The sequence below is a fragment of the Belonocnema kinseyi genome, chromosome 6, assembly GCF_010883055.1.
Source record: "Belonocnema kinseyi isolate 2016_QV_RU_SX_M_011 chromosome 6, B_treatae_v1, whole genome shotgun sequence".
Lineage (NCBI taxonomy): Eukaryota > Metazoa > Arthropoda > Insecta > Hymenoptera > Cynipidae > Belonocnema > Belonocnema kinseyi.
In genome coordinates this window covers 15,437,672-15,459,957 of record NC_046662.1, presented here as the reverse complement: position 1 = coordinate 15,459,957, position 22,286 = coordinate 15,437,672, and the positions used below count along the sequence as shown (strand labels likewise).

Genomic DNA, 22,286 nt, shown 5'->3' with positions numbered 1-22,286 from the left:
TATTTTATTTACAAAAAAAGTTCTTAGGTTCAAAAAAACATTCAGTGAACTGATAAAGTTAGGTCGGCAATATAGGTATTTAGCTGTGTCACATGCCCTTAATGGCATTTAACTTTACATTGTTCTATTGAACAGTGTTAAAAGCTTCCATTTTACAGGTTTAAATTATTGAGCGTTTGAATAAGTAATTTCTGAATTAAAAACTGTTTACTCTTCAATTTTAAAAGTTTAGAATTTGAGAGTTCAACGTTTAGTGCTTTAATTTGCAGTTCAGTTTAAATAAGTTGAAATAAAAAAAATTTCAGCTGTAAGAGTTTGAGTTTTTAAATCTCAATGATCGGGAAATTTTTTGCAAACCGGGGAAGCTTGGGGAATTTTTTTCCTCGATTAAAATGGTCATCTGTATTTAACTTAGCTTGAAAATCGGCAAATATTGCTATGGAATATTTGATTTTCTTTGATAAAAAACACTTCCGATGGCAAGAATGCAACGCTCATTAAGTGTTATTTGAAACCAAGACGAAAAAAGTTAGGCACCTGTAAGTAGAATTTTTCCTGCAAAATTAGTATCTTAAAAATGTGGGAAGGGCATTTCTATTTATGAGACGTTATTCGTAATTCGCCGAGTAATGTGTTTTACACATGAATATTTATGTAAGTTGATATAAATCCAATTTCAGAATAATTGTGAGAATCACATTGTTCTCAGATTCAATTTCTACATTCAATTAATACTAAGGCTTGTAAACTTAATGATTCGGTTTCTATCCTTACCGACGTTTATCGGTAATTAGAAAAATTAAATATTCATTGCTTTATTTTGGTGCAAAAAATAAAATATTTTGAAGAAATCAGGGAGGCCGCAAATCGGGGAAAAGCTGGAAATCAGGAAATTTCGTTGGTCACGGATTTTGAAAAAATGCTAGAAATCGGGAAATTTCTGCAAGAAAAAGTTTCAAAGTATTTTAAATATTTTAGGGCATTTTAAAAGATGTTAAGAAATTTTCAATAGATTTAAACGATTACAAGGATTTTGAAATTTTAATGTTTTTTATAACTTTTAATGAATTTCCAAGTTTAAAATTTCCAAGAATGTTTAAAATGCTTTAAAAAGATTAATAGATCTCAAATGATTTGAAGGATTTGGAAGACTTTGATATATTTTGAAAATTTTCAAGGAACTTTCAAGAGCTTTAAAAAGTTGCAAGGGGGTTTCAAAGAATTCGAAATTTGGTATGGAGTTTTTAAATTAAATGATTCCAAGGAATTTTGAATAGATTTTATTAAGTGGAAGGAATTTCAAAGGATTTTGAATATTTTAGGGTATTATTAAAATTTCCAAGGAAGTTTCAAGAGTTTTAAAAAGATGTAGAAGATATCATAGTATTTTAAATATTTGAAGGTATTTTAAACAATTTTAATATTTTAAAGAGGTTTTAAAAGTTTCAAGGGATTTTTAAAGATCATTTTAAAGATTTTATGGGTTTCAAAATTAAGGTTTCAGGACATTAAAAAAGATTCCAAGAGTTTTAATAAGATTTAGGGTTATTTAAAACATTCCAAGAAATATTCAAGAGTTTTGAAAAGTTTAAAATTATTTTAATTTCAAGGGGTTTTCAAGGATTTGAATGATATTAAGGGATTTAAAAGCTTTCTATATTTGAATAACTTTTCAGAGAGTTATTTCACAAAATTTGAAGATTTTGTAGGGTTTTGATGATTTTCAAATACTTCAAGGAATTTCTAAAGATTTTTAAAAAGTTGCAAGATTTTGATAGATATCTTAAAAGATTTCAAGAATTTTTTAGTTGATTTCAATAATTTAAAGAGTTTTTAAATAATTAGAAAGATTGTAGGGTACATATTTTTTAAAATGACTAGAATTTTCTAGGCCGTAAAAAATCTAAACTGATTTTAAAGGATTTGAAATATTTTAGACTATTTGTATAAATTTCAAGGAATTTTGAGTAGCTTTAAAAAATTTGGAGGGATTCTAAACGATATAAAATATTTTAGGGTATTTTAAAAGATTACAAAGAATTTGTAGTATATTTTAATCATCTGAAGGGATTCTAAATAATTTGAGAGATTTCAAGGTGTTTTAAAAATTTGAAGGAATTTTTAAGAGTTTTGAAAGGTTCAAGGGATTTTTTAAGATTCCAAGGGATTTGCAAGGTTTTGAATCATTTTAAGGGACTTGTGGGTTTGATAAATTTCCTAGAATTTTGGAAAATGTGGAACGATTTTATAGGACCTATAATGTTATAGGATTTTTAAAAGGATTCCAATGGATTTTATAAGGTTTTCGAGTATTTCAATAAATCGAAGGATTTTTAAAGAATTTTAAAGATATCATGATATTTTTAAAAATTCCAAGGAATTTTCTAGAGCTTTAAAAATGTAAAGTGATTTAAAAAGATATTTAAGATTTTAGGCTGTTAAAAAAAATCCAAGGAATTTTCAAGAGCTTCTAAACGTTTCAAGGAATTTCGGAGGATTTTAAATATTTCATGATAATTGTAATAATTTCAATAAATTTTCATGAGCTTTAAAAAATTGCAAGTGATTTAAAAAGGTTAAAAAATATTTTAGTGTGTTTTAAAAGATTCTAAAGAATAGGTGATAAATTTTAATAACTTGAAGGGATTCGAAAGGATTTTAGAGATTTTAAGGTATTTTTAAAAATTCTGAAGAACTTTTGAGAGCTTTAAAAAGTTTCAAGGAATTTCAGAGGATTTAAAATATTTCATGATATTTCTAATAATTCCAATAAATTTCCATGGGCTTTAAAAAATCGTAGGCGTTTTAAAAAGGTTTACAAATATTTTAGGGTATTTTAAAAGATTAAAAAGAATAGGTGTTAGATTTTAATCACTTGAAGGGATTCTAAAGGATCTTAGAGGTTTGTAGGTATTTTTAAAAATGCTAAGGAAGTTTTGAGAGCTTTAAAAAGTTTCAAGAGATTATAAAAGCTTCCAATAGATTCTATGTTTTCCGAATATTTCAATAATTTGAAGGATTTTCGAAGGATTTTAAATCTTGTAGTAGTTTTTTTTTATTTATAAGGGCATTTCTGGAGGTTTAAAAAATTTAATTGGATTTTAAAAGATTTTAGAGGAGTTTAAACTTTATAGGGTATTTTTAATCTATTTCAAAAAATATTAAAGATGAGCAGTGTCATAGGATTTTAAAATTTCGAAGAGATTTTCAAATATTTCTTGCAATTTATTTTAATTCATTTTCAATACATCCTGAATTATTATTAATTTGTCTGGAATTCTCTCAAAATTTTCTAATTAATTTTCATTTTTTTAAATGCATCCATTTCTACTGATTTTTAAAAAAATCTTAAAAGTTTTTATTTAATTTATTCTAAAGTATTTTAAACTTAACTTGAATCTTAGTCATTTTATAATTTTTTTGTTAATTTCTTGAACTCTTTTCATTCCCTTAGTTGGCTTTAAGTCCACTTCAGTTTTACTAAAATCAATCAAATTCTTTCTTTGATACAGGTCAAACAAATATTTTATTGGATGGAAAAAATAAATTTTCAATAAAAACTGGAATACTTAAATTTTTTATTTAAAGATTATTTTTCATTAAAAAAATTAATTTGTAACTATATAGTTAAATTTTCAATCTAAGAAATTAATTTTGTGATGAATCTTCAACAATCACAAAAATTAATTTTTAACCAACTAGTTAATTTGTCATCTAAAAAGATGAATTTTCAACTTCGAAACTTCATTTTCTAAAAAAAGACAACCTTGCAATAAAATGGAAAAATTTTAAACTGAAAAAGATACATTTTCAACCGAAAATAAAATCTTTAAATTACAATTAGAAAACTAATTTTTAATAAACAAAACACGCGTTTTCAACCAAACAGATGAATTTTTAACCAAGGAGTATAAATTTATCTAAAAAACGACGATTTTTCAACAAAATAAATAAATTTTCAACGATTTTAATTTTTGAACTATTTGAAAATTTTCAATAATTTGAATTTTTAACAAAAAATATACTTTTCTCCATCACAAATTGTCTTACAACTTTAGTATAAAAATTAATTTTTAATCAAAAGAAAAAGCTTTTCAACAAAGTCGTTACATTTTTGCCGAAAAACTGTATTTTTAACAAAATGTTCCACTTTTCACTAATAATTAGTTGAAATTTCAACAAAAAAATATGAATTTTCAAAAAAATAATTCAATCTATAACCATAACAGATTAATTTTCGATCGGTCTTATTTTTAAACAAAAAAAAAAGATGAAATTTCTATTCGTTTTTCATAATCTCTGTACAAATGTAACCATTTTACTTTCGCACAGGGATTTGCTTTAAATCCATTTCAATTTTACTGAAATCAATCAAATTATTTCTTTGATACAGGGCCAAACAATTATTTTATTGAATTAAACAAATATTTGTTGGATTAAAATAAAATTTATGTGATTCAAGCGCCAATGTTTGTATCAAATTTTATTTGAACCAAACTATTTCTATGTTTTATATAGGGTCAATCAAACATTGTTTTGAGTCATTGAATTCATTTAAATTCTTTTAAAATCAAAAGAGCATTAGTCACTATTAAATAATGCACATAAGTTACTTTTAGTAATTATTCAGGGTAGAAATTATTCACTGTTGGTTACTTTTTCTGTTTTAAATCATTCACTTTTTCAAGTAAATTAGCAATAATAAATTAAAAATTCTTAAAGTTAAATTACAATTTTTTTTCATCTATAAAATACTTGATATTAAGAATGTTACCAGATTAGAATTTCGGTCTATATATATTAATAGTCAGGGAAAATGAGGAATTAGTCAGGAAAAAATCAGGTAATTTTAAGCATGGAGTTTTTACGCTATTTTATTTTTCATTTAAATTCGTTCTGAATTCTAATATAACTTGATATTTATAAATCCAATTTCAGAGTAATTGTGAATATCACATTGTTCTCAGATTAAATTTCTGGATTGCATTAACGCTATATTTTATAAATATAAGGATTACATCTTGACAAAGAGTAAAATATTTTTTAAAAACTGAAAGACAGACCTTCTTTTAATTAAAATCTGTTGCAAATATTACATATAATTTATTTGTCTTTTTACTTTTCGTTTCAATCCCGTCATTGTTCTCCGATTCAGTTAATGCTGAATCTTGTAAATATAAAGATTCTGTTTCCATTCTCATCGACGCTTATCGATGACCAGAAAAATTAAATATTTATTTTAGATTTTTTTGCAGAAAAGTAACATATTAAAAAACCGAAGAGATAGACTTTTTTAAATTAAGTTATGCTGTAGATTACACAGAATTTTTCTGTATTTTATTTTTCGCTTCCATTCGGCCGGAATTTTAGAAACATTCTCGAAATACCAGATTGTTGACTCTACTCAGAAAGTATAGCCTTGTAAAACCAGAAAAGGACTGTCCCGTTTCGAAGTAATAGGCGATAATTTAGCACATTACCCAACAGGGTCCTCACGCGGATTTTATGGATCTTCAGGGAAAATTATTTATTGTATAACGTCTCACGAAAAAATTCGATTCACTTCGCGAAGAGAATTGTTATAAAAGTAAATTTCCGTGTACTACTCTTCTCTGAATTAAACATTGGTATGTGACACGTATTTAATCTTCTTCCGTTTTTCATTACCAAAAAAATCCATTTGGCGAGATTATTATGTATTAAACATCACATTGTTGTCTCAGTTTCCATTTATAAAATTTTGAGGACGTTCTGTGAGTTTTTCTTTATACTTAAATTTTTGCTTTACTTTACTTAAACTTCACTTGATAACTTCAGCATTTATTAATATAGAAATGCGTAGATGTGGAATCAGAATTAAATTCTTGAAATTGTTTTTTAGAATATTAGATTTCAGGGATCACCTAAAATCGACAATCCGAGGGGTATTTGATCAAATTTCAATGTTTTTAAAATTGTAAACAGTAATTCAAGATATTAGTGAATAAGGTGTTTTGGAAGAGATTCTTTTTTATCATAGCAATTCTAAATATTTCCTGAACGATTTATTTGCTACTTTTGTAGATTTGAAGGACATTGTCGAAGCGAAGAAGTCGCTAACGATTCAATAGAGAAATTAAACCCGAAAGATAAATTAATTCAAATTGAAACGCTTCAAATTCCTGATATTCCAAGTTATAATATTGCATTTTCAACTGAATCGATTATGTTTTTACGAAATATTTGAATATTCATTAAAAAATATGAATTTTCAACCCAGTAGGTTAATTTTCTCCAAGAAAAGACGAATCTCCAACTAAAATGATGAATCTTCAACCAAAAAATGAATATTTAACCAAATGGTTCAATTTTCAAACAAAAGGGCGAATTTTTTTACAAAGAAATTAAATTTTTAACCCAAAAGTATGAAATTATCATAGTGATTTAAATGGAAAAAGCTGGATTTTCAAAAAAAATTTAAAAGAAGTAATTATTATAAAATGTTTGTAAATTAAAGTACACTCACCTCTTACGGTGTATGCAAGGAATAATTTCCACACAATAATCGTTAATTTTGTCACCCCCATTTCCCTTTTATTGTTCCATGACAATGCCCCAAAAAATGGAAAATATTAATTTTCTATCAAATTCATGCTAAAACGGGTATTTTTGGAAATTTTTGCAACATGAATTATTTTCAATAGGAAAGTGACAAGCTTCCAAGAATTTTTAAAAGAATTTAAAATTCTTTGAACAATTGTTTTCTTCCTGAAAATCGTGGAGAGTTATTATCTTTCGGGATAAATCATACAGAGTTGATGAATGTTCATTTTTTAAAACAATTTTTTCTCCAAAAAATCGGAAAACATTATTTTCTGGAATGAATGACAAAGTTAAAGAATTTTGAGATCAATGTATTTTTAAATGATATTTGGCAATTTTTTAAACAATTTTGATCTGTTTAAACAATTTTTCCCCTGTAAAGCGAGAAAAGTTATTATTTTCTGGAATAAATTACATAATTAACGGATTTTGAGTCATTTTTTTCTGAAAGGTATTTAGCAATTTTTTAAACAATTTTTTTCTCTGTAATTCGTAAAAAGTTTATTCTTTTCTGAAATTAATAACACAATTAACGTAAAATTGCTGCGAAATAGTTATATTTTTAATTCGATGATATGAATTTTCAACAAAAAAGTTTATTCGCAACCAAATATGAATTTTCAAACACAAAAGACGAATTTAAAAAAAATAAATATATGAATTTTTTATCGAAATGATTTTTCAGAAAACAGAATGTCAACCTAATTGTTAAGTTTGCAACCAAAAAGATGAATTTTCATCCACAAATTTTTTCCATTCAACCAAAAAAAAGATTAATTTTTAAACCAAAAATAAGATATTTAATTTACAGATAGAAAACTAATTGTTAACAAAACAAAAAAACGGGGTTTTAACCAAACAGATAAATTTTCAAACAAGGAGATTAAATTTCTCTAAAAAAAAGACGAATTATCAAAAAAATAAATACATTTTTAATGATTTGAATTTTACAACCATTTGAATTTTTAGCAAAAAATAAATTTTTTTTCACAATAAATTGTATCACTTACATCTTTAGTTTAAAGCATTGATTTTCAACCAAAAGAAAAAGCTTTTCAACAAAATAGTTATATTTTTGCCAAAGAACTTTATTATTAACAAAATGTTCCTCTTTCCACTAATAATTAGTAGAAATTTTAACCAGAAACTATGAAATTTCAACCAAAAAATATGAATTTTCCACAGAGTAATTGAATCTATAACCATAATTTTCTACAAAAAGTTGAATTTTTATCTACAAAAGATGCGTTTTCAATAAAAACTGGAATAGATAAATGTATATTTAAAAATATTATTTTCAATCAAAGAAATAAATTTTGAACTAAAGCGATGAATATTCAATCAAAAAAGAAATTCATTTTTAACCAAATAGTTAATTTTTCATCTAGAAAGATTGAATTTTCAACTAAGAAGCTTCGTTTTCTACCAAAAAAGACAACTTTTCATGAAAAATGGAAGAATTTTATACTAAAAAAGATACATTTTCAAACAAAAATAAGATATTTAATTTACAGTTAGAAAACTAGTCGTTAACAAAAAAAACGGGGTCTTAACCAAACAGATAAATTTTCAAACAAGGACATTAAATTTCTCTAAAAAAAAGACGAATTATCAAAAAAATAAATACATTTTTAATGATTTGAATTTTACAACCATTTGAATTTTTAGTAAAAAACATATATTTTTTCACAATGAATTGTATTACTTACATCTTTAGTTTAAAATATTGATTTTCAACCAAAAGAAGAAGCTTTTCAGCAAAATAGTTACATTTTTACCACTAATAATTATTAGAAATTTTAACCAGAAATTATGAAATTTCAACCAAAAAAATATGAATTTTCCACCGAATAATTGAATCTATAACCATAACAGATAAATTTTCAACGATTTTATTTTTAACCAAAAAAGATGAAATTTCTATTAGTCTGGGAGAATTTCCGTAAAAAATTAACATTTTCACTTTCGAACAGAAATTTTTGAAAACAATTTCTATTCTGATTTAGAAGAAGACAATTAAAAAAATTCATAGTTAAATTCAGAATTATAATTCTTTTGCAAGATTCCCTGTTTTAAATCAGACATATATCAAGATTCGCGATACCCATATAAATTAAAAAGTCCCTTTTTTTTGTTGAAAAAATCCCCTTTTTTTTATCTAAAATTGAACTGCTGAATGTTGTGATCCTTGAAATTCCTGCAATTATGGATACTCTTCCGTGCATTGTTTTCTAAATAATTAAGGACTAATTATATGTTTATTTTCAGGCTGCGACAATGAAGATGAGTTTCTCATTGTCCTCGCTGCAGCCCTCTAGCGAGACTCTAGAGGGACAAGAGCACGCGAGAATGCGGGTGGATAAGCCATATAACAGTCTTACCAAAAAAAGGTGAGATTCTTTTGCTTAAAATAGAAAAATAGACTTTGGTCTTGCGTAAGACACCTGTTCCGAGGTGTCTAGTCTAGAAATTCCAGTCACATCTCTTTGCCACACGAGCGTACATTCACATCTCCATGTGAAGAGATGGCCAAGGCTTCTTGAACTCGAATTAGAAATTTCTCCTACTATATCTTTACATTTTTTTTTTTTACAATTTTTGGTGTGAAATTTCTTTTTTTTTCAGTACAACTACGTATATAAACTTGATAATAATGGGATGTTAGCGCAGGCTGGAAATGTACTTGAATATTGATCACTGAAAGATTTTTTACGTAAATAAAGGCCTTCCTTGAAGCTTTGAAATCTAAAAGCTGTAGGAAAAGTTTTTTATTAAGGGCCTAAAATGTTGCAAATTTTGGACAATACATCTTTTGTGTGTCGATAAACATATTAATGTGTGCAATATAATTTAAAATGCTTTCAATTCCTAACATTTCAAGGGACAAATTTTGAATTTTCAACAAAATAGATGAATTTTTAATCCAGTAGTTAAATTTGAACCAAAAAGGCGAATTTTCAACCAGGAAGATTAATGTTTTCCAAAAAAAAATGAATCTTTAACAAAAACCATGAATTTTCAGTAAAAAAATTAGCCATCAATAAAAAAACGAATTTTCACTTAAATAGTTACATTTTCTACCAAAGAGGTGAATCTTCAATAAAATATGACTTTTCAACAAAGTAGTTGGATTTTTAACGATAAAATATTAATTGTTACCCCGTAACAATAAATTTTCACCAAAAAAGTTACTTTTAATTGTTCAATTGTTTTTTTCAATTCAAAGTGACACAATTGTTAAAATTTCGAGCTCAAAAGACGAATTTTCTACAGAAAAAATCAATTTTAAATAAAAAAAAATATATTTTTTAACATAAATGGCATAGTTAAATTTTGAGTTAAAAAAAAATTCATTGTCAACCCCCAAATATGATTTTTGAAACATATTTTTGAATTTTGAAGTCAAAAAAATTAATTTTTTACAAAAAAGTAGAATTTTCAAGAATTGTGAACCAACATTTTTTAGTAGACTTTTCAATAAAAAATAATTAACGTCAAGCGTAAAATTATTAAAATATTCATTTTAATAAAAACCAAAAATTGTCAACAGAATTGTTGAATCTTAAGCCAAACAAACGAATATTCTAGAAAAAGTTGAATTGTTTAACTAAAAAGATCAATTTTCTCCCCCCCCCCCCTACGAATTTCGAAAATAGGTCAGATTTCAACAAAAGAAATTAATTGTATTGTTAATTGTATTGTTACCCCGTAACAATGAGTTTTCATCAAAAAAGTTATTTTCAAGTAAATAGTTAATTGTCTACACAATTGTTGAAATTTCAAGCTCAACAGACGAATTTTCTACAAAAGAGTGGAATTTTCGACAGAAAAAATGAATTTTTAATTAAAAAAAAAACAACATTTTTTAACATAAATGGCATAGTTAAATTTTGAGTTAAAAAAATCATTTTGAATCCCCAAATATGAATTTTTAACAAAAAATTGTTGAATTTTAAAGTCTGAAAACCAATGTTATACGAAAAAGTTGAATTTTCAAGGGGAAAATATGAATTCTCTACTTAAATAATGGACTCTTAAACCTAAAAAAGTTTAAACAATTAATTTTCAATTTAAAAAAAAACGAAAAAGAGCGTAAAATTGTTTAAATACTCCTTTTAATAAGAACCAAAAATTTCAACAAAAGTGTTGAATTTGAAGTCAAACAATGGAACTTTCTAAAAAAAGTTGAATTGTTTAATTAAAAAAGATAAATCCCCCACCCCCCACCCCATAATTTTGAAAAAAGATCAGATTTCAACCAAAGAAATTAATTTTCAAATCAAGAAGATTAATTTTCATCCAAAAAAGACAAATTTTCCATTCAAGAACAAATATTTTCAACCAAAAATAAAATAGTTAATTCACAGTTAAAAATTAATTTCTAACCAAACGAAAAAAAAACGAGTTTGAAACAAAGCACTTAAATTTGTAACCAAAGAGATTTAATTTATACTAAAACTAATAGATACGTTTTCAATTTAAAAAATTAATTCTCAACCAAAATAAAATATATTTTTAACAAAATGTTTAAATTTTTTACCAAAGGAATGAATTTTCAACCAAGTACTTCCACTTTCATCAGAACAATTAAATTCATAAACATAGCAGATTAATTTTCAATCGGTTTGATTTTTAACCAAAAAAGATTAAATTTCGATTTATCGGTCCAGAAAGAAAAAAATGTCAAGCAAATTATTTAGCTTTCAAGCCAAACACGAGTTTTCTGCAAAAAAATTTAATTTTCAACCAAATATTTGAATTTTCGACCCAAAATGATGAGTTGTATACAAAATTATTGAATTTTTAGCAAAATAAATAAATTTTCAAACAAACAGTAAGAGTTTTAAGTAAAAAAGATGAATGCTTAACTAAAAATATAATTTTTTAAACCAAAAAGAATTAACTTTCAACCGAAAATTCTTTAATTTTCTTATTTGGTTCTATTAATTTAATTCTCATTTTAACTCAAGAAATGGGAAAGAGAGATAAACATTGAAGTACATTTTTAATATTTTAAAAATATTGAGTTGGAAAACTGGAAATTTTACTTATAAAATAAGGTAAATCTTCAAGAGCACACTTTTTGATTTTGGATTACGCACTTTTAAATCCAATTTAGATTCTTCAAATTTAAATTCTATATAATTTTTTCAAAAACTTCCTACATCAATCTGATCAGAAAAATTGGAATAAGTGAGAGTTTTGAAATCATACTTTTATATTATCAAGGAAAAGAAACGAATTTTTTTTTATATTCTTGTAAACTTTAGAGAAGTAAATTAATTTGTTTTTGAAATTTTAGGAAGGAACCGAAACAGGAACAGTGCCAATGTACCGTGGGAGGCCGAGAGGACTCCAAAGATGACTTTTGGGCAGCAATACGTACTAACTATGACTATATTATGGACACGAATCTCATCGAGAGTTGCAAAGTAATTCTTTATTTTTTAATTTTTTAATTCTTCACTTTATCCTATATTTGTCTTCTATAGCTAAATTTTTTGCTTATTTTTTTACGATTATTTATTAATCATCATCAAAACGGCAAATAAGCCAAAATTCGCAAAAATAATTGTTCTTTTTTATCAGATGCTATAAAAATTTGCATCTGTTTGATAAAGTAAATTACAAAAAAATCCCTTTTGGCAAGAAAAATTAGAGAAAACATTATGCGAATTGAGAAACGTTTGTGTCTTTTAATAAACTTGGGCGGGGTAATTAAATCTTGAAATTGTTGTAAAGATCTTCATGTTTTTTGTTAGTTTTTGCTCTGGATATTAGCCTTTTTTATCAAATTAAATTTTTATCGGGTTTGTTCGCGTTTTTTAAAAATGAAAATTAAGATTTTAAACCAAAATCCTTAGATTTTAGAGTTTCATAATTTTGTAACAATTTTAGGTTGCGTTGGGGTTTTACATCAAAAATGGATAATTTAGGTATTTTAAACCAAAAATAATTATTCGAACAAGATTTATAATATTTTAACAATTTTGGATTATGTTAGTGTTTTCGACACAAAGTGGTATTTTTAATGCCAAAAACTATATTTGAAAAAAGTTAAATAATTTTTCAACAACTTTAGGTTACGTTGGTAAACAAAATAATTGGTTAAACAAAAATGATAATTTGAAGAAGAATTAGAATCTTTTAACAATTTTGGATATTTTTAGTGTTTTTCGTCGGAAATTGGTATTCTTAATAATAAAAAATATATTTAAAAGAAATTTATAAATTTGAAGAATTCTGTTATGTTAATGTTTTTTGTAAGAAATCATTGGTGGTTTTAATAAAAAATGATTAGATTTCGTAGAATATTTACAATTTTTGCACAATTGTAGGGTTAGGTTCGTTTGTTTCGCCTGAAATTTGTATTTTTAAACAAAAAATTATCAGATAAATGATTTTTGTTGACAATAATAAAATTTAAAAGCCTAAATAACTTCAGATTGTGTTAGTGTTTTTCGTCAGAAATTGAAATTTGTATTAAAAAATCATTATAGTTCAAAAAAGTTAAAGAATTTCAGGTCACGTTATTATTTTACATGGAAATTGATCTTTTAAAACAAAATTCGTTATAATTTTGGATTATGTTAGTATTTTTTCATGCAAATTGGTCTTTTCGATTGAAAAAAAGAAAATAGATTTCGAAGAAGATTTGTAACTTTTAATAATTTTGGGCTGTTTTAGCGTTTCACACAAACATTTGTGTTTTAAAACAAAAATCATCATAATTCGAACAAGCATTAGAATCTTTAAAAAAAATGTGATTATTTTAGTGTTTTTCACCGAAAATTAATATTTGTGGTAATAAAAAAATATATTTGCAAGAAGATTCACAAAATCGAGCAGTTATCTGTAATGTTGATTTTTTCGTAGATAATTCTTTTTTTTTAACTCAAAAAATTATTCGATTTTGAAGAATATTTGCTATTTTGCAACAACTTTGGGGTTACGTTCGTGTGTTTTATCTGAATTTTTTATTTTCAAACAGTAATTAGATTAATGATTTTTTTTAAATAATAAAATGTACAAACTTGAAGAATTTCGGATTGTGTTAATTTTATTTCGTCGAAAATTGAAAATGAAAAAAAAACATGAGATTGCAAAAAAATTTTAATAATTTTTGCTCAATTTTAGGTTATGTGAACAGTTTTCACCGGGAATTGGTTATTTTAAACAGAAAGAATTAGGTTTAAAAGAAGATTTACAATCTTGAATAATTTTTTTTTCTTTTATGGTAGTATATTTTATCTAAAATTGTTCTTTTTAATCAAAAAGTGATTGGAATGAGCAAAAAATATGTGAAATATGTAAGGCAAGAATGTAAAATAAAACGGAACGTGCCAAAATAGGTCGTTTTTTAAAGAACAAGTTTAATTTACGACTAAAAAAGACGAATTTCGAAAAAATTCAAGAATTATTAATCAAAACGTTGAATTTTAAACTAAAAAAGAAGAATTTTGAAACAAAAAGTTTAATTTACGACCAAAAAGACGAATTTTTAATAACAGTCAAGAATCCTGAACCAAAAACTTGAATTTTAAACTAAAAAAGAAGAATTTTAAAAGAAAAACAATAATTTGCTACTAAAAAATACGAATTTCGATCAAAATTCAAGAATGCTGTACCAAAAAGTTGAATTTTAAACTAAAAAAGAAGAATTTAAAAAAAAAGAATAATTTGCTACTAAAAAATACGAATTTCGAACAAAATTCAAGAATCCTGAACCAAAAAGTTGAATTTTGAACTAAAAAAGAAGAATTTTTAAAGAAAAAGATTAATTCACTACCAAAAAAGAATCGTTAAAATTTCGAAGAGCCTTTAAGCTTTGAACGTTACAATTTTAATTGTTGTATTTGAAAAATGCTTAATTTGTAAGTGAAATTTTAAAATTTTGATGTATAATTTACAAATAAACATTTCTAGAAAAAATTGGAATAATTTCAAGAGATATTTAGGAGTTTTAAAAAGATTAAAAATTATCATGCAAATTTTATAAAGTTTTCTTAAAATCTTCTAGAATCTTTTTTGAAAATTTTGTTTAAATCTTTGAAAAACTTTTAAAATATTCTCTTAAAATAATTTTTCAAAATTAAAAATTCTTTTTAATTTTCCTAGGAATCTTAAGAAAATGTTTTTATTCTTTTGAACCCTTTCACAATTCTTGAAAAGAATCTAATTTTCTTGTTTAAAATCTGTGAAAATCTACATTTTGTTTTATATTAGGCTATCATTTCAAGTTTAATCAATTAATTTTTAGAAAATTAATCAATTAATTTTAACAGATATTTAGAAGTTTTGAACATTTTTCACCGGGAATTGGTCATTTTAAACAGAAAGAATTTTTTTTTAAAAGAAGCTTTACAATCTTGAATAATTTTTTTTTTCTTTTATGTTAGTATATTTTATCTAAAATTGTTCTTTTTAATCAAAAAGTTACTGGAATGAGCAAAAAATATGGGAAATATGTAAGGCAAGAATGTAAAATAAAACGGAACGTGCCAAAATAGGTCGTTTTTGTAAATTCAAAATGTTTTTGCCAGAAGGATTGGAGAGGTTTTACTTTACATTTTTCTAAAATAGATTTAATTTCATTGAATATATATTTTCAGGAAGCTAACGGCGAACTTTCTTGGGACGAGGGTGATGTTTTAACCCTCTCATGGGGTTTAAACGAAGTTAGCTGCCAATTTTCAGAACTCTACTCATGGCTTAGAGTTCTTCAGGAGTTGGTTTACTCAAAGGAGGAAAATCTTCTGGACAAAAGCCTGCGTGCAGTAAGTTTTCACTTGCAACAACATAAACCAATCAAAAAAAAAAAAATAATAATCTAAGAAAATTAGAAAGCACAGAAATCTTCTCTTGTTTAAAGAAATCCTATCAAAAAAACGATATCTCGAAAATTTATCAACCAATTGGTATTTTAATACAAAAAATTTAATTTCAAAGAAGGTCAATCATTTTTGAACAATTTCAGGATACGTTTTTAAACCAGATAAAAAGTTTGTAAATTGAATTGTTGAAGTTTCTTTATAAATTAAATTTGAAATATTGTTTTAATAAAAAGAATTATGGGAAAGTTTATGAGAATTTAGAAACATTTGAGCTTCTTATTGAGCTGTTAAATTAAAACTTTCAAATTATTGAATATATTATACATTTTTGTGTTATTTATTTTTACCGGAAATGTGTATTTTAATAGTAAATTATTATATTTTAAAGATTAATTTTTGTCAACAATTTCCGTTTTTCGGTTTTGTTAGTGTTTTTTTTTTAATCGAAAATTGACATTAAAATCATTCGATTTTAGAAGTTGATCATTTTTGAATAATTTTTGGTGTTACTTTAGCATTTTACAGTAAAAACTCGAGTTTTTAAACAAAAATCATTATAGTTTGAACAAGATTTGTAATTTTTCGGAAGTTTCAGGTTATATTCAGGTTTTTGAAGAATAATGGAAATATTTTAAACAAAAATCATTAGATTTCGTTGAAGATATACAATTTTGAACAATTTTTGGTTTGATTTTCGTTGTAAATTATTTTTATTTATACACAAAAATCATTAGATTTAATTCTAATGATTTTTGCTTAATATAATAAATTTAAAATCTTGAAAAATTTCGGATTTTCAGTATTTTTCGTAGGAAATTAAAATTTATTTTTAAGAGGATGATTCATTTTTTAACAATTGTAGGTTACGTTGGTATTTTACATAAAAAATTGGTATTTACACACACAAAAATTATAGTAATTTAAGTATGATTTTGAATTTTGAATTCATTTCTTATTATGAAAGAATTTTTTTTTTTTTATTAAAAAAATTAGATTGCGAAGAAGATTCACAACTTTTTAACCATTTTCTGTTATGATGGTGTTTTTTAATCAGAAATGGGTATTTTTAGTAAAAAAAAACATTAGATTTTAGAAAAATTATAATTTTTTTGTAGAATTTCAAAGGAAAATCTACAAAAATCTCTAAATTTTAAAGAAGATTGACAATTTTAAATAACGTTTTTTTTTATATTCTGCTAGTCTTTTTCGTCGGAAATTATTGTTATTTTTAATGGAAAAAATGTTATTTTAAACACATATATAAGATTTTTGACAACAGAGATCATTAGATTTAAATATAATGGTTTTTGTTTTATATAATTAAATTTACATTTTAAGAAAATTTCGGATTCTGTTAGATTTTTTGGTTGCAAATTAAATTTTTGTTTAATGAGTATGAGATTTTAAACAATTTTCATAATTTTTTTAAGCTATTTTAGGTTGAGTTGGCGTTTTACATCGAAATTTGGTATTTTTAAACAAAAATCATTATAATTTAAACCAGATCTAGAATCTTTGACCAATTTTGAGAAATTTTAGAATTTTTGTCGGAAAAAATGGAATATTCAAGAGTTAAAAAATATAATTTTTAACTGTTCGAAATACAATTTTTAATTTTCTTTAATTTTCAAAAAATTTTACAAATAATCTAAGAAAAATTTAACTGTTAAAAACTGAAGAAAATCGAAAATTGAAGAAAAATGTAAACTTTGCATTAAAAACAACGGTTAAACATGTTATGTTTACATAATGTTACGTAAGACTTTCGTAAATGAAGATTTCAATCCATAATTTTTTTTAAAAACAAAGTTTATTGTGTCGAAAATAGGTCGACATTGGAAAATTATGTTTTAGTCTCCTTAAATATTATTTTAAAGAAAAATAATTTTTACTTCAAAAATTAAATTTACAATTTTGATCAAATTTATGTTATTTTGCTGCTTTTTATCGTAAATTGACATTTTTGGATAAAAATGCAACGGTTTGCAGGGTGGTCACTGGACCGGGAAACTGGAAAATGACCGTGAATGTTTGAGACCGGGAAAAACCGGGAAATGACAGTGAAATTTTTCTTTACCGGATATTTTACAAATTTGTAGAAGAAAAATCTGTCCACGTTCGATTTCAACAGTTTTAAAATAATTAGTAGAATTTTTATGGTTTTCAATTTTGCTATTATTTAGCTTATAATGCGTAATTCAAAATTTTTTTCCTTTAAAAATTTTACATTTAAAATTTTTATTTTTAAACTTACATTTTTAATTTAAAGAACTTTTAAATGCTTTCTTAAAGACTTAAACAAATAAAAAATAAAAGCCTTTGTTGTTGAACATTTTGGATAAAAAACATTTTTATTTAATAAATAAATAATTTTTTTTTTAATTTATCTGTACTTTAATTAATAAAAAATGAACAAAAAATATTTGACAAAAAGATTTTAAATCAGTTCAAAATTTAAGAATTTTCAGATTTTAAAGTTAAAACTTAAACGGTTTCAATTTTTAAAGTCTTAGTCATTAAACAAATGTGAACGCTTGACTAAAGTTTATAAACTATTTTGAACTTTAAAATAACTTCATAATAATACATTCTTAATTAAAGGATTTTATTACATTTAAAATATTGTTTCAGTCTAAAATATTCAACTATTAACCCACTCAATTTGAAATTTTTAATTAAAAAAAAATTAATTATTGAATATTTGAAATTATTTGAATTTTTATTTAAGAGAAGTAATTTGAAACCAAATATTTAAAAGTAAAGAACCTTTAACTGAATTGTTTGACATAGAAAACCTGGAATCGTTAAAATTTCGAAGAGCCTTTAAGAAATTCTGAAACAAAAAGTGAAATTTGTAAAAAAAAATATTTTTCTACCAAAAAATACGAATTTCGAACAAAATTCATGAATACTGAACCAAAAAGTTGAATTTTATACTAAAAAAGAAGAATTTTTAAAGAAAAAGAATAATTTGCTACTAAAAAATACGAATTTCGAACAAAATTCCAGAATTCTGAACCAAAAAGTTAAATTTTAAACTAAAAAAGAAGAATTTTTAAAGAAAAAGATTAATTTACTACTAAAAAAAGACAAAATTCAAGAATTCTCAACCAAAAAGTTGAATTTCGAACTAAAAAAGTAGAATTTTTAAAGAAAAAGTTTAATTTACGACTAAAAAAGATGAATTTCGAAAAAGTTCAAGAATTATTAACCAAAAAGTTGACTTTTAAACTAAAAAAGAAGAATTTTTAAAGAAAAAGAATAATTTGCTACTAAAAAATACGAATTTCGAACAAAATTCAAGAATCCTGAACCAAAAAGTTGAGTTTTAAACTAAAAAAGATTTTTTAAAGAAAAAGATTAATTTACTACCAAAAAAGAATCGTTAAAATTTCGAAGAGCCTTTAAACTTTGAACGTTACAATTTTAATTGTTGTATTTGAAAAATGCTTAATTTGTAATTGAAATTTTTAAATTTCGATGTATAATTTACAAATAAACATTTCTAGAAAAAATTCGAATAATTTTAAGAGATATTTAGGAATTTTAAAAAGATTAAAAATTATCATGCAAATTTTATAAAGTTTTCTTAAAATCTCCTAAAATCTTTTTTGAAAATTTTGTTTAAATCTTTGAAAAGCTTTTAAAATATTCTCTTAAAATAATTTTTTAAAATTAAAAATTCTTTTTAATTTTTCTAGGAATCTTAAGAAAATGTTTTTATTCTTTGGAACCCTTTGACAATTTTTGAAAAGAATCTAATTTTCTTGTTTAAAATCTGCGAAAATCCACATTTTGTTTTATATTAGGCTATCATTTCAAGTTTTACATTAGTTTGAATCTTTTCAGAACTTCTACATATCTCTTAAAATTACTCAAATTTCGTCGACAAATAAGACATGTTCAATTGTTATTTATACATCCAAATTGTAAAGAAATTTTTAAAAATTTGCAGGATTTCCTGAAAAATGCAGAAAAAAATCAATTCATTTTGACAGATATTTAGAAGTTTTGAAAAAGTTTCAAAAATAATTTTAAATTTAAAACAAATTATAAAACACTTCTCAAGGTTTTGAAATAAAATTTTGAAGCTTTCCAAAGATGTTTAAACTATTTAAAAAGAAAATAAAAATTTTCGATGTAAAACGCCAACGGAACCTAAAATTCTTCAAAATTGATTTAACTTCTTTATAGTAAAACTTTTTTCTATTAAAAATACCATTTTATTTCGAAAAACAATAACCAGTGGCCGTTTTAATCGACGAAATAAATTCCCCGTCATTTCCCGGTTCGCAAACATTTTTCACGGTCAATGAAATTTAAAAAATGGAACACTAAAACTAAACAAATTTCCACTTGAGGTAATAAAAACTGAGCTGCAAATGAAAACACGCAAAGTGGAAATCCTGAACTTTTAAAATTGACATTTTAAAGGTTTCAATTAAAAATTTTTGTATTGAAATGCTCAATAATTTACGCGTAAAAAATTCAAGGTACTAACATTTTTCAATATAAAAAAATATAAATCCTCGTTATCATTTTCAATTCTCTAAATTACAAAAGCAATAAATGAACTTTCAAATTTTCAAGATTATATAATTTTAAGGAATTTTAAGCTAGAAACATCAAATATTGTAAAATTGAAAAAATTTTATCTGAACACTTCTTAAATTATAAATTCAATTATATTCTTTTTAAATATTTTAAACATCGTTGGAAAGCTTCAAAATTTTATTTAAAAATCTTGAGAAATCTAGAAGTTGTTTTAAATTTGTTTAAAATTTAAAATTATTTTTGAATATTTTTTCAGAACTTCTAAATATCTGTCAAAATGAATTGAATTTTTTCTACAATTTTCAGAAAATCCTGCAAATTTTAGAAAATTTCTTTACAATTTGGCTGTATAAATAACAATTGAACATTTATTATTTGTAGACGAAATTTGAGATAGATTGAGATAGATTCTTTTCAAAAATTGTGAAAGGCTTCAAAAGAAAAAAAAAACATTTTCTTAAGATTCCTCGGAAAATTAAAAATAACAAAATATTCAAAAAAGATTCTAGAAGATTTTGAGAAAAATTTCTAAAATTTGCCTGATAATTTCAAATCTTTTAAAAACTCCTAAATATCTCTTAAAATTACTCACATTTCGCCTACAAATAATAAATGTTCAATTGTTATTTATACATCCAAATTGTAAAGAAATTTTCTAAAATTTGCAGGATTTTCTGAAAATTGTAGAAAAAAATCAATTAATTTTGACAGATATTTAGATGTTCTGAAAAAATTTCCAAAATAATTTTAAATTTAAAACAGATTTAAAAACACTTTTAGATTTCTTAAGATTTTGAAATAAAATTTTGAAGCTTTCCAAGGATGTTTAAACTATTTAAAAAGAAAATAATTTAATTAATTAAATTTAATTAATTTAATGTAAGAAGTCTTCAGTTAAATTTTTTTCAATTTTTCAATATTTGACGTTTCTAGCTTAAAATTCCTTAAAATTATATAATTTTGAAAATTTTAAAGTTAATTGATACGCGTAAATTATTGAGCATTTTAATACCACATTTTTAAATTAAAAATTGTTTTTATTTGCAGCTCAGTTTTTATTATCCCAAGTAGAAAATTTAATAGCTTTAGTGTTCCATTTTTTAAATTTCATTGTTCGTGAAAAATGTTTGGACACCGGGAAAAAACCGGGAATGATCGGGAATTTATTTTATTGATTAAAACGGCCACCCTGGGTTTGATTGTATTGTACATCAATATTATACATTAATTCTGAAGTTAAGATATCAATTTTCATTAATTGTCCTTTCTTTTCCTTTATATTATTTTAGATAATAGATAATATAAAATACAAAAATGTTGTATCAATATAAATTTGTATTTTAATTTATAAATTGCCTGTGACAAATAAAAAATTGTTTCTCCAGTAAGTTTAAATTCTCTTCAGTGAGAAATTTCGAATGATAAATTGAAACAGTTATTGCAGTTTGACCTCCATTTCTTGTAACGCTTCAGCGATTTATTTATTATTTCGTATTGATTCACAAATATGATAGATCTGTTCTGTAGGTAGATATATATTAGAGAATTATGATAATTGATTTGGGAATGCTCTAAATTCTAGGCTCACATGGAGGAGCTACGACGCAAGGCATACCGTAGAAGATTGTTTAACGAGCAAGCTGGAAAATTGATATCTCGCGCCCCAGCTTTGAAAGATGAAGTCGCATGGCGCGTTGATCATCTCAATGCAAAATGGGAACTCGTTGAACAAATTATGGCTCCTGTTGCCAGGCCTGTATCCGATCACCAGGATGTTTCTGCAGGTGAGAATCCTTGTGTTTTAGAAACAAAGGCTTCATATTTTAACAGTAAACAAATCTTACTAACAATCCAAGAAGATTGACAAAACATCGCGTTAGCATTCGTATGAAAGCAATTTAGTCGCAGGGATCACAGTCTTTCTCTTATTCCCACTCCGTTAGTTGATGAATTTTCAAAAATATAGACAAATTTTCACCTAAAATGTTTAATCTTCAAACAAAAAAATGTATTTTCAACCAATGAGTTTAACTTTCTACCAAGTAGTTGAATTTTCAACTAAAAAGGATGAATACTCGATAGAAAATGATACTTCAAACAAAAAGGATTTTAATTTTAAATAAGTTTTAATTAAATAATCTCAATATTTTAAATGCAATTTAAAAGTTTTTCAAGGATGCTTAAACTATTTAAAATGATAATAATTTAAATTCTATTTTAAGAACTTTTAAGTTGAAAAAATTTTTAATTTTAAAATATGTAATGGCCTAAAATAACTAAATAATATAATTTGGACAATTTTTAAAGTTAATTGAT

General features: G+C 24.1%; 1 protein-coding gene across 4 annotated transcripts in view; it reads left to right on the top strand.

Moving 5' to 3' along the window:
* LOC117174400 overlaps positions 1–22,286 on the top strand; it is a 478,217-nt gene that overhangs the window by 8,558 nt on the left and 447,373 nt on the right. For all 4 annotated transcript variants that reach the window (XM_033363493.1, XM_033363492.1, XM_033363491.1 and 1 more), the window contains 4 exons: positions 8,851–8,972; positions 11,885–12,014; positions 15,195–15,359; positions 21,553–21,754. In XM_033363493.1, the coding sequence (XP_033219384.1) occupies positions 8,851–8,972; positions 11,885–12,014; positions 15,195–15,359; positions 21,553–21,754 (619 nt within the window). The remainder of the gene's footprint in view (positions 1–8,850; positions 8,973–11,884; positions 12,015–15,194; positions 15,360–21,552; positions 21,755–22,286) is intronic.